The sequence below is a fragment of the Salminus brasiliensis genome, chromosome 8 (assembly GCF_030463535.1).
Source record: "Salminus brasiliensis chromosome 8, fSalBra1.hap2, whole genome shotgun sequence".
Taxonomy (NCBI): Eukaryota; Metazoa; Chordata; class Actinopteri; order Characiformes; family Bryconidae; genus Salminus; species Salminus brasiliensis.
In genome coordinates, this window is record NC_132885.1 from 18,102,605 (window position 1) to 18,115,654 (window position 13,050).

Sequence of the window (13,050 nt, forward strand, 5' to 3'; positions counted from 1 at the left end):
ACACGGGGCAGTGTACACACAGACAGCGCAAACACAGACATATGGGTTACGAAACCCAACTTGGCATGCAGGGCAGACTCGCAGAGGCTGGGGTTAGGACCATATTAGGCCTTTTCCTGTGGCATGTCACATGATTACTCAGCAGTAGCTCTTTATCACAACAGCTCTCAATCAATCTCATGCTATTTATTACCTTAATGAACCAGCGGAAGGGGTCATGAAGGGTAGGACAGGAAGGCGTTCTCAATTATTCTAAAGATGTTTATTTTCCTCAGTGCATCAAACGTATGTACCTCTTATTACTGTGTGTGAGCTTTTGGAAAGATTGGTTGCAAATTCTGAGAATTTCGCTGAAAAACACATATTCATTATGCCCAGCCAAGTAGCCTGACAAACACAAACAGTATTAGGAGACCAGTTCACTCGCTGTGCGAGGATTTTAAATAAGAGTTGATCCTGTTTTTGTTGGAGTAACTGTCTCTATCTCTAGATTTTGGAGAATTGCTGTGAGGACTTAATTGCATTCAGAGACAAGAACGTTAGTGAGGTCAGGATTTTGGAAAATCACCACTCTACCTCATCCACAAATCCCCAACTCATCCCCAAAGCACCAAATGGTACTGAACACAGTTCCACTGCTCCACAACTCAATGCTGAGGGGCTTTATACCCCTCTAGCCCATGCCTGGGATTAGGCATGGTGCCAATGGGTTCATGTTCATCTGCTCTAGAGAGTCCTATTTTATTGGCAATATTTCTGTACAGAGACTAGACAAGCTGTGTATGTGTGTGTGTGTGAAGTAGCACATCTTTATCAGCAATGGGTGCAACTTGAATTAGCTGAATCCATTCATTAGATGGGGTGTCCACAAACATTTGGACATATAGTATATGTAGATTTGTTTCTTGTTAAAAAAGCCTCATCACTACATAGGGTACATCTGCTACTCATTAATATTGCTGCTAATGATTAACAGCCTAACTCTAAGAAGCAATGACATATTTGCTTGTTACGTTGCCAGTGACATGTGTGCCTCAGTGAATAAGCCACTGTCCTCGTTTCCCCCCGCTCTGACAGTCCGCTCCTCTTCTCAGATCAATGCAGTAACGACACAGCAACTGACTGGCTTACTGTCCATAACATAATGTGCTAATAATCAATACCTTTCAACAAGGCCAACATTCAGCCTTTCTAACAGCATGGCAAGTGCTTGGGAAACCGATGTCACACAGCATTGACGGCTAGAAAATCCATTGTGTTAAATTGCTAGAATGTTTAAAATGTGACCTGAATGTCTTTTTTACATGCTTCACATGTGCGTTTAGGCTTAACAGCTTAGTCCAATGCACTCCTGATAGCAGTGAAAGGTGTATCCACACTTTTCAGTTCACTGTAATAATGTAACAACTCATGTGCTGTTCATATACTAAATGGACAAATGTATTGGGACATCTGCTCAATAATTGTTTATTTTAATATCAAGGTTATTAAAAAGGGGGTTATCCTGTTTGTTTTATTGGAGTAGCTGTCTCTACTGTCCAGAGAAGGCTTTCCACTAGATTCTGAAGCACTGCTGTGAGGATTTGATTGCATTCCATGAGGATTGGAGGATCACCACTCCACCTCATCCTCAACTCCCCAACTTATTGTTTATTGAATAGAGCACCATCATTCCAGAGAAGACAGTTCCACTGCTCTGCAGAGCTTTTGGCAGTACTTCTCTACAGGGACTAGACAAGCTGTGTGTGCACGCATTTGCACATCTGAGTCAGAAATTGGTGAAACTTAAAGATGAAGGCATTCATTATAAGTGGGTGCCCACAAACATCTGGACATATATTGTATGAAGCTGATGTTTCTGAGAAAGCAAGCTGATAACACTTGTAGCTTGGCTTAGCAATAAACAGACTTGATATCTCTTGCTCATGCAATTTGCTGGCCATCACAACCTGCTGGCCAGGACTATCAGTTGCATCCTGATTGCACATCTATTTCTACCAGTGGTCCTTAACCCTGCTCATGGAGAGCTACCTTCCTACATACTTTAGATCCACCTCTAATCCACCTCACTAGATCCAACTAATTAATACTTTAAGAAGCTGACTGGCTGAATGGGATGAGATAGATTTGGGCTGTAGTTGCAATTGGACTGGAAGGTAGCTTTTCAGGGGGAGAGTCCTGTATATTCTATCATGCTATCAACTCCTGTGCACCATTTCCAAATGATACATTCTAAATACCAATAATAAACAGCTGCATGCACTGCATACTGTGACTAAACGTTGGCCTTTCAGAACAAGATATATTCATGGGATTCATGGGAGTGAGTATGGATTGGTTGTTTTGCTAGTCAAATGTTAGTGAAATGTTACTCTTCCTTTCAAACTAAAAACACCAGACTCTTAACAGTAGACAGAAATCCAGCTTGAAAGCCTGCTGACTACAACAGAAGGCAGAAGATAATACATTTCTAACTTCACACTAAGGTTGCCTGTTGTGGGTGTGTCCGAGGCTGTGTGTTGTCGCATGTGGGCATGTACTTTGTCCACTTATGTTTCCAACATAAACATCTATTGTATACGCATATTCTGTGGTTATAAGTTTACAAGTTTTTAATAATTTTCTCTTCCATTGTTTTGCGTGATACGAACGAAAGGTCGGTAGGAACAAAAAGCCTGGAGAGTGGAGGCCCTGGGACCAAACGAATCCGTTGGCACCAATCAATTAGTCAAGTTGATGCTTCACTGTGTCATAATTCATTTGCTTAAAATGAAAAAAAAACTCATTTTGTTGTTCGTTGTCTAGGAAATGTCTAGCTGCCCATCACTCTGTAATGCAACGTGAGGCCTGCCCTGAAAATACAGCTACTAGCTAGAGCTCTCACCACTGTAACACATCACAAATAGTACATCCTTTGTAAAGTTTTGATTACATTTAAATCCGTGCTTGACTTGCTCAAATTCACTTCTTCTTCACACTCTTGTGAGCTTAGGTGAATGAAAATGCTGACATGGCTTTTACAGCTTATGTTTGAGTATTATCGTGCGATACAGTGACACACCAATTCTGCTGTAGTTGCTAGGAGAGGACTAATAAACATTACTAATGGTTACTTAATGGGAAAGATGCAGCTGTCTATGAGAAAAAGGCCCATAAGGGGTAAATTATTTCTCTTATGCAATATTAATAAAAACTGAAGATGTCCCATGTTGACTATATACGTCTTCTCTGTAAAAGTCCAGCTTCATGAAGTAAATGGTCGGCATTTGAGACAGTTTGTCTTACAGAGCAAAATCAAGCTGGTGCACACCAAAAAGATCTTTCAGTGAATATGTTTTTTAAAATATTCATTTAAAATATTCCCTTAAAATATAAGACCATAAAATGGATGAATGTAACCCCTCCTCCCCCCCAAAAAAGAGAAGGTGTGAAAAAAACCTTATACACTCTCTCACCCGCTACTGTGTAAACTGAATAGTGGTCCTCTCTTTCCTCACCATTGTTTGGCTGGGAAACTGAATGTCAACAGAGTCACTGTTGTTATTGTAATCCAATAGACAAAGACTTTCCCCCCCTTTTCCATGGGGCAATCTGACACCTCCTAATCCAAAACTTCCTCTTCTTCCCCACGAGGAGGAGGGGAAAAGGGGGACAGCCTGGACACACAGCTTAAGTCCATTGTGATGTGTGTGATCATTAGTGCCTGGACTACAGGCTCCCTGTGGAGTTGACTGGCCATTGAAGCACTGGAGCAAGCTCTCACTAGCACAACGTTGAGCACTGACTGAGGAATTACACAAATGCAGTATATTCAGTATATGCACATAAATGCAGATGTATACACATATGCAAATATGTTGAAAAACGATCATGTGTCCAGGATAGAATGTGAATTAAGACAAGCTCTCCTCCCCTAAAGATTCATACATGTATGCACACTTTGCTTCACCTCAGCACCTCACTGTTTAAAAACCTATCATGCAAAAATATCAGTCCAACAGAATCCCTTTCACCATTGTGAAACAGTCCAAATGTCTGTTTAAAAGGGTTTTAGTTGACACGCAGCAATAATGAACAGCCAGTCAGCAGCTGAACTGCATAGCAACCACCACTCATGTACCATCTGGCAGCACACTGATTTTCAGAACGCCTTTCCTCTCCACTTCTAAACCACTATGCTTGCCCCTTATTAGAACCCACTGGAGTGACAGATGCATTGCTTTGCTAAATCTAAAGACTAAAGCAGATGCTGTGTTTAGTTTTTTTAAATATATATATATATATATATATATATATATATATATATATATATATATATATATATTTGTCAATGCTCTCTGTGTTGTTAGATGACTCACTCTGGGGTTAGGCATTGAATGCTACAGTGTGCACTCCTTATAATATATATATATATATATATATATATATATATATATAAATTTATTTATTTATTTATTTATTTTTTGTTCACTCTCTCTCATCTCCAGCTTTCTGTCCTTCAGCTATTTGAAAGAGCTCAAAAAATGCTCCGCTAAAACCAGGGGCTGCAATAAAAAAGACACTACAGATGGGGTGAGGAAAACTGGCTCACTCTGAAAGCACAAGCCACATTTCAGTACCCTCACAATAGTTTGGGAATCTGGGTCCATAAATTATGAATAATGAGGATCTGGACTAAACCAGCTAATTTAGCCAGCTCACTTCCATCACACTGCCTCTGTGTGTGTGAGTCATTAAGAGCTGATTAAAAGGCTTCTGTGCTATCACTGCCATTGCCACTGTTACACTGTAAACTTCATGGCTTTCTCTGCATAGACATTGCTTTTCTTTATGTAATCTGAACATTCAGCATTTTACAATGGAGCTCTGTTTACAAAGCCCTCTCTCACTAAAATGAAAAAGACATATCTATTACTGCTGTCTTAACTAGGGTGAATATAGTCTTTACAGTCTCATTAGTTATTTTATTTTGGTTTTTAAATCAACATCTTTATACTCAGTTTTGCAGTGCTAGTTTAGCACATCAGTAAATTGTTGTGTGCTTTTCTAGGTTGCTGAAAGACATTCACAGTGACAACACCATTAATTCACACAAACACTACTCCGTATTTACTGGGGTTTACATTTTGTTATAGTAAGTATGTGGCTTCACTGTATATTTTACATACTGTATAAACAGTATGTGACTCTGCTTGGGGTGAAAAATGCTCAGATGTTTTATAAGCCCTTTACACCCCTGTTATTTTGCCTCAGAATGAAACATGCTGATTTTCCTTTTATGATGGACTATAAAAAAAAAGAAAGACGTGCTTTGGTTTACATCACTGAATGGCTCACAGATGCGTGGCATAGCCATGCCTTAATGTGCATTAATTATTCCTGAGTCAACTAGCTGAAGAGATTGTACCCAGTTGATCCTCTTCCCTCTCTGGTTGGCCTAGCGTTAGCTTTAAGCCTATTAGCCATTAATCCATGTTATATGTATCTTTGATGTAATGAGATAATAAATAATAAAAAAGCCACTCTCCCGACTGGTTCCTCTGTGTAGATTTTAGCCATTTTAGCCTCACTTCCGAATTCTCCAGAAACCGGGAATTTTAGCCTTTAGCTTTCACTAGTGGGACAGATGTAAATAAATTTTTGGGGCTGTAAATATAATGGGCTAACGTAACAATTTTAGGGGTTTTGGAATTGGCCTGTTTTACAACTCGGTAACAAAGACTTCTTATTCTTTGCCAAGGTACAGTTAGAGTTTCCCATTTTAGGACACATTTAATGAGCACATTTATTTTAAGTTCAATTGCTAGTTTTGATTTTTAGTACAATTTGTCTTTAACAATCTCAACAAACACATACATATTAGTAATACTTTAGTAATATTATCAGAATGTTCTAGATAAACTGCTCTGTACTGTCTGAAATTTATGCAATTGCAACCAAGAAAGTTATTGGTTCTTTGTGCTGGAAAGGTTCACAGACTGTCTATCATGCTGAAGCCTTGGGGCAAGAACTAGCAAGAAGGACCAGCCACAAACAAAACAGGCCCTATTCTGGAGCAATTCTTTTAAGTTGAGCTGCCAAAGGCTACATAGGCTTTTTATGGCATGCCTGAATAGATGCATCAGCTGATGAGAGCAGGGGACAATACAGCAGCTCCACTTCAAAGCGGGCGCCAAACAGCTACTGTAAAGAGCACTGCAGGCACAGAGCGGCTCTTTCTTAAATGACGAAGGCGTCGTATGTTTGGTGCTGATAGTGGTCACCCCCAAGTGCTATTACAGGATTAGCCTGAGCTATTACAGTGTAATAGTTGAAAGACTCACAGGCATAGCGGGGCCCCAATGCTAAATCTGTGTTTAAAGGCATGCTTTTCATTGAGAACGTTTCTGCTGGTGGTCCCTCCACAAGCCACAGCACGTAAATGTGCTGCTTCTTCTTTAATGTCATCCCAGCCCACTACACTTACTCATCAGACAAATTTGTTCTGTCTCTACCTTGGACGTTTAATGGTACAATTAAAGGGAAATAATAGACAAGCAGTTGAAATTAGATGCTATCTTTTTTACCCTCCCACTCAGAACGCCCATCTCTTAAGGAGAGATGACCAGTTTGCCTTCCGTTAAGTTTGCCTTTAATTAAGAAGTGGCTTTCACACTAGATCTTCCCACAGCTAAGGAAGAGAGCGAGTCGGTGAGCCAATACTGTGCTCGGCCTGACATTGACCCAGCTCCAATTCATCAGGTTTTCCTGTGTTAAAGTTGTTTTCTAAGGTCAGAAGGCAAAACTTCTTCTACTTTGTGTTGAGGATGCTGAATTAGTACATGGGGCATGACATTATGTTCCTGACCACTTTAAAGGTGTGAACAAAAAGCATAAGGGAATGTAATATAAGGAATATAAGGAATACTGGAAACAGACTCTTCACTCAGGACTTAAAATCACAGGTTTTCTATTATGCTGCACACACTTCCTCTAGAAGTGCAACAGCACCACAATTGACCATTGTATAAAACTATTCCACATCACAAACATACTGCAATTACTGACTGCATCCAAGCAATGGCAATCGACTGATTTTGCCAGGTAGGTGGTGTTTATTCATTCATTGATTTTTGAGAACTGCCCAGCAGTTAGAATCGGCCACTACAGAGAGGTACAATAAAACAGCATTACCAGTAAGAACTACATAAAAATAGCACTGCATTGCGCCTCACTCCATCTTTCTTATAATCGATTACTTTTGTCACTCAGTTAAGAGAGAGCATACTATACTTTTTAGTTAATACTTTATAAAGTCTTATTCTTCTTTTGAGCTTTCCTTAACTGTTATCAACTGTTATCTGATTGAACTACATAGTTTTCCCCAATCAAATTGATGGAATTGCTTCAGGGAGGTTGTGTTGTATTGCTGGGACTCAATTTAGAATCCATCTGTGACCAGAAATCCACCAGAGCCCAACTGGCCCTGCTACTCCTGGGAAGGGTGGCTTTATTTTGCACAGCAATGTTAGCTAACTGAGGGCATCTGCTGACATTGAAGGAACTGGGCAGTACAGTACAAATACATTTTTAACACATATTTTGGAGATTGTTAGCCCCACAAAACCAAAATTGGTCCGGCGGGGCATGTCAGGTTTGAACTTAATTTCCTAATTTGTGTTGGGCTCTGGTTCAGTTCAGTTTACAAAATTTATTTTGTACAGCAGGTTATTTTATGATATAGTGTTTTTTTATATTTATTTTTGCTGTTTTTCAGTTTTTGACATAATTGGATCATTGCAGTTGTTCTTTACATTGTCTCCGAATTTCATGATGAACAGACCAACAGATATGGTCCAAAATGACCATGAGTTTTCTTCTCATGTAAAGCTGCTACCATGGAGAGGGAAGGATTCTAAACTCAAAATGTGATGTTGTGGGTTGGGTTAAATTGGACCAAAAGTTTTTGGATTTGGACCAAAATTTCAGGAACATTTCAATCTTGTATTGGGAAGCCCTACAACACTATGTGAAAGGCACGTGAAACACTAACTAAGAAGCAGTTCAAACATTACAATATAAATGCCTTTATCCTTCCTGAAAGAGAACAATATGCAATACATTGGACTGTCAATTACTAGCGCTGTGGAGAAAACTGGGTAAAACAAATGCTTAAATGAAAGAAAAAAACGATGACCTCTTACCTGCTATTGAACTTTTCAGGGTGTTTCTCTCTCATCAAGTGGAATCGGTGAGCTATTGAAGCATCCTAAAGTGGAAAAATGAAAATAAGTCAAAATAAGACCAGAATTTAAACATATGTACATATGTTTGGTATGTAGAAGCATACTGTCTGCTTATTCGATTTGACCATAAATCAAATATTATGGACTGAAAGTAAATTGTGCCCCAGGGCCCGAGGCTCATAAAACCATAAGGCTACCCAGACATGACCCAGACATGTCTGCTCAGGCCCCCTAGCAAAGATCAATCATTAGTTAATAGTTGCTCTCTAAAAACTGAACCAGGATCAGATTAAACATGGTTTGGATGTGCTGTGATGAAGAAACCTGTCCCTAGAACAGTGCTCAAAATGGCCAGCACTGAAAAATGAGACATAGTCAGGTATTAACAAGCCCATGTTTCAGAGCCAGCAGGCTGGAGAATAAGGGGAGGGATGAGAGCCCTGTTGCTGTGGCCTGGAGGGAAGATGTTTCAACAGATAGGCCTGCCGGACTGGACAAAGTACACAACCCTGTCAATGGGGCCACAGAGCGAGTGAGCTTGATGAATAAGTGATCATATCAGCAAGGGTGAAGCTTTCCAGGAACGTGGGTAAAGGGGAAGTGTAGAGGGGTGAGAGCAGAGGGCACAGAGAATTGATGAGTTGAACAACATGGCAGTGACAGAGAAAAGCAATGGACTGAAACAGTCTAAATAGCCCTATAGTTGCGAGTGAGCAAACATTGCTGCTTCAACAACTGGGATCTTCAATGTGTATTTTCTGTGCTCTGTGTAACAAAAGGAAGCTCTATAGGAATTTAAGTGTTAGACAGAAGTGCACTGTTTTTGATGTTTTATAATTTAATAAAGACTGTTTATAAGCTTTATGCTCTTTATGCTTAATGCAATATGCAAGTTTCACGCCCTGACCTGAGGGTTAGATTTCTTTCCCCAACAGTTCTTTTCTTTTTGCTTGCATGTTTTGCTAGGACATTTACTGAAAAAAATAGGATGTAATTAATTTCAGAATTCAAGTACAACCAGGTCTGACAGCATTGTACGCTTCTACAAAACCTACAATATATGGAAAAGTATTGGGACACCTGTCCATTCATTGTTTCTTCTGACATAAAGAAAAGGGGTTTATCCTGCTTTTGTTGGAGTAACTGTCTATACCAGGAGAGGCTTTCTATTAGACATTAGACATTGCTGTGAGGATGTAATCACCACTTCACCTCATCCCCACCATCATTCTGGAGAACACAGTTTCACTACTCCACAGCTCAATGCTGGGGGTGGGAGGGCCTTTATCACCCTCTAGTACACACCTGGTATTAAGTATGTGTCCAGAGAGTCCAATTCTATTGGTAGTACTGTAGCTGAATATATTCATCAGAAGGGGTGTCCACAAACATTTTGACAAATAGTGTGTGTTCACATCTATATTTAAGACCTTCTACCTATTCTATGTATTGTTTCTATGTATCTATCACATTCTAAGAAAAAAAGGGTTCTAAATAACCCAGAAAACGGTTCTCTGACTTTTATAAGCATCTATTAGAGATTTCCCTTGTAAATGTAAACCCATTTTACCAGGACAATACCAATTTAAGCATTTAAATGGTTCTCTGAGATTGTATTATTTTAGACAGAGGTTCTATCCATTGCTTCCCCTGAAGGACCCTTGAAAAATTACTTTTTTAAAAGTTGTAAGTTCTGTTGCTTTGTTCCTATTCTCTTTAATGAAGTGCTCCTGGTGTTGTCTTTCTATCTAAGCCACTTTGTGATGTTCCACTGAACTTGCAATTGTGGAATGATGATACAAGTATGCGGCAAGTAATCTGATTGGCTGACAAGATCCTAATTAAAGACCTCCCATTTCTCTCCCACTTCACCCAACCCATGGCAATGTGTGTGCCTGAACATGCATAGCCTTTAGAACACACTTATCACTTTGTGCCACATTGCTGCAGTTATTGCCCAGGTCCCAGAGACATGAATCTTTTCAAACAACTCCCATTTTTGCATAACTTTACAGTTTTGCAAGCATAACAGCAAATAAAACACTCTGAAGTCCTACATTATTAAAATTAGGCACAATATGCACACTGTAGACTTGTATTACAACTGTAGTTTAAATCTGTTCAATCATGAGCAACATATGTCACCTAAAAAAAATAAAGACACATTTAACATTCAAAAACACATTATACCTTTCTACTAGTGATAGCCCCCAATGAAATGTGTCAATAATTGTTTATGTAAGTGCTTAAAAATGGTGATAAATAATTTGAGGCTTCTATTATGTGATAATTAGACAATAATGGGTCAGTATTCCTGCTCTAAAATTACTGATCAACAATATAATGAGTCACGATGCTAAATTCTGGTATAATGAGATTTGCTCACTGTCTTCATCCGTTTCCTTTAAGAGTCATGGCTCTAGAGGGGCAATTATTAGACAATAATTTTCAATTTATCCTTGGCCTCCAGCTTTTGTCGTGCATCAGTCACTTGCACGCCTTTACTTTAACAATTAGGTTTTCTCACAGCGTAATCTACGACAAAGGTGGAAGATGATGTGGATGACATTGCAGACGAATTCTGCATCCACTGTGAACTGGATCTAATGTGGTTTATTGGCAAAGTGGATTGGCAGAGCATGATCCCTACAGTAGATGGAAAAACAGACTATGGTGACTCATCACGAGTCCTGCTCCTCTTACGCTTGTGGAGCTTGCCTACAGGAGCAGAGTGTTAGTGAAAGCCTGGGGGGAACAGGAGGAGACAAGAATGAGATTGGGTAATGGGACTGTCGGCATACGCCCAATGAGGGAACACAAGTGTTTGCCTTTCTCTAACACAAGGGAGATTAAATGACATTAAAACATCACGTTTGTAGTCTAAACTGTTAGCTGCATGTTGTACCGGCTACGAATAAAATACACCCACATTTTGGGTGAAAAATCGGCCTCATTCACCAACCATTCTCAAGACAACTATGGCATATTACTTAGTACACAGGAACTTCTGAACTGGTGGCTTTTCTCTGGTAATAGAAGTTTGTAATAACACTTTCGGCCCACCGGTGGTCCATTGGCTTTTTAATGGTTTAAAACCCACTTACTCAGTGTCTGACATTTAAAGATTCTGACATTCAGTGTTGTCTTATTTAGGATTTGTTTAATTTATGAGTGGGATCCATCACCATAAGAGCACAGCTGTGAACAATTCTACATTTTAAAAACACATCATGAATCTGACGCAGACTTTTTGTTTAGACTTGTTTGGAAAAAGTCTTATGAAGATATTGGTGAATGAGGCCCAATGATCTTTACGATCAAAGACATTTGCAACTGCTGGGAGTCGTGACACACCGAGTTGTCACTGCGATGGCGCCTCAGGAGTACATTCTGGCGTCAAGTGCTAAACCTTGATTAAAATCAAAGCAACAGAGCGAAAGAAGAGAAGCCAATTGATAAGTCAGGTTTCAAACTGTAACCGATCCCTTCCCTCTATATTTAGGCGCGCACACGTGCAAAGACAAAAGCTCTCAATGCTGCCACATCCTTCAGCGAGACCAAGCTTGAAAATGCCGCACACGTGCACTCGCTCGCACAGCGCCTGTCACAGCGAGTGACACGGCGGAGGCTCGTGGCGTCTCACCCTGCACACTGTTTCACTCTCTCAGACAGAGAGGAAGCCAGCGAGCGCAGGATTCTCAGAGTCTGATAGCTGGTGGCACGCTGATGAAGCCACGAACGGACCGTGCTACGTTGGCACCTGCGCTGGCTTCCTGCCCAGGCCTGCAGGTGTGTCAGCGGTCACACCGGAGAGAAAGGAAGCACGCTGGAGGGCGGAGGGGTTGATGAGGGTTGTGGGGTTTGGGGGGGGGTGGTGTTTTCATAATCTGCACCAATCAAAACCCAGCACAGCACAACTTTAAATAGAGCTGGAGCAGTGCTGATGCATGGGCCTGCTGAGCGCCTGACTGACTGCTGTGGCAGGGCAATCGATCTCAGCTCACAAAGCTGCTGCTGAAGCAGTGATGGAATGCATTACACCTTCAGTATTACCTTCAACTCACAGAATGCTGAGATGTACTGTGCCAGATTCATAAACCTCTACAGTACGCCATGCAAAGCGTTCTCTATTCATGCTAGTAGTGATGCCGGTACTCGGCATGCTGGGGAGAAAAGTGTGAAAAAAAGAATCCCACTGCTTCAGGATTGTGTCAAACTCATTTTAGGTACTGGGCTACATTACATTACATGCAGTTCAATGTGAAGTGGGCTAAACTTTTTCCTCGAAAAAGTGTCCACTTTCTTTGGAGAGAGCGCGAGAGATATAGACGTGCCAACTGCATAAACTGCATGACTTGCTCAGCAGCTGATAGAAGCTTGCTCTTTGACTGATAAAAGAACACTAAGCCACTGACTGAGTAACTAAAACGTATCCACCTTATTTTCCATGAAACAATGGGGGTGGCCATTTTTCTTTGCTGGTGCTGTGGGACACCATATGACGTTAGGGCTAACTATCCCCTGCCTGCTTCCAAAGATGAGGACCTGTGTCTGTTCTTGAAAGTGCTAAATTGAACACATACACCCAAATGTCCATACATTGCTCTGATCATTTTGTGGAGGGAAAACCAACAGCAGAATGTTCTTACCCAGAGAAATGGCTTGGTCATAAAGCTCTGGTGAAGTGGACACGTCAGGTGCTTGTGAGGCTCTTAGGAAGCTGGGTTGTTGCTTAGACTAATGTCTTACCCGTAAGCCATGAACTGACTGTTTACTATATCCCAACCCCTGACAGATGCCACTGTATATGAAGATATCTAATGTT

The 13,050-nt window shown here is 40.5% G+C and overlaps 1 protein-coding gene across 3 annotated transcripts in view; it reads right to left on the minus strand.

Moving 5' to 3' along the window:
- The window catches only part of dgkg (diacylglycerol kinase, gamma), a 96,024-nt gene that overhangs the window by 24,553 nt on the left and 58,421 nt on the right, over positions 1-13,050 (minus strand). For all 3 annotated transcript variants that reach the window (XM_072685916.1, XM_072685917.1, XM_072685915.1), the window contains one exon: positions 8,184-8,248. In XM_072685916.1, the coding sequence (XP_072542017.1) occupies positions 8,184-8,248 (65 nt within the window). The remainder of the gene's footprint in view (positions 1-8,183; positions 8,249-13,050) is intronic.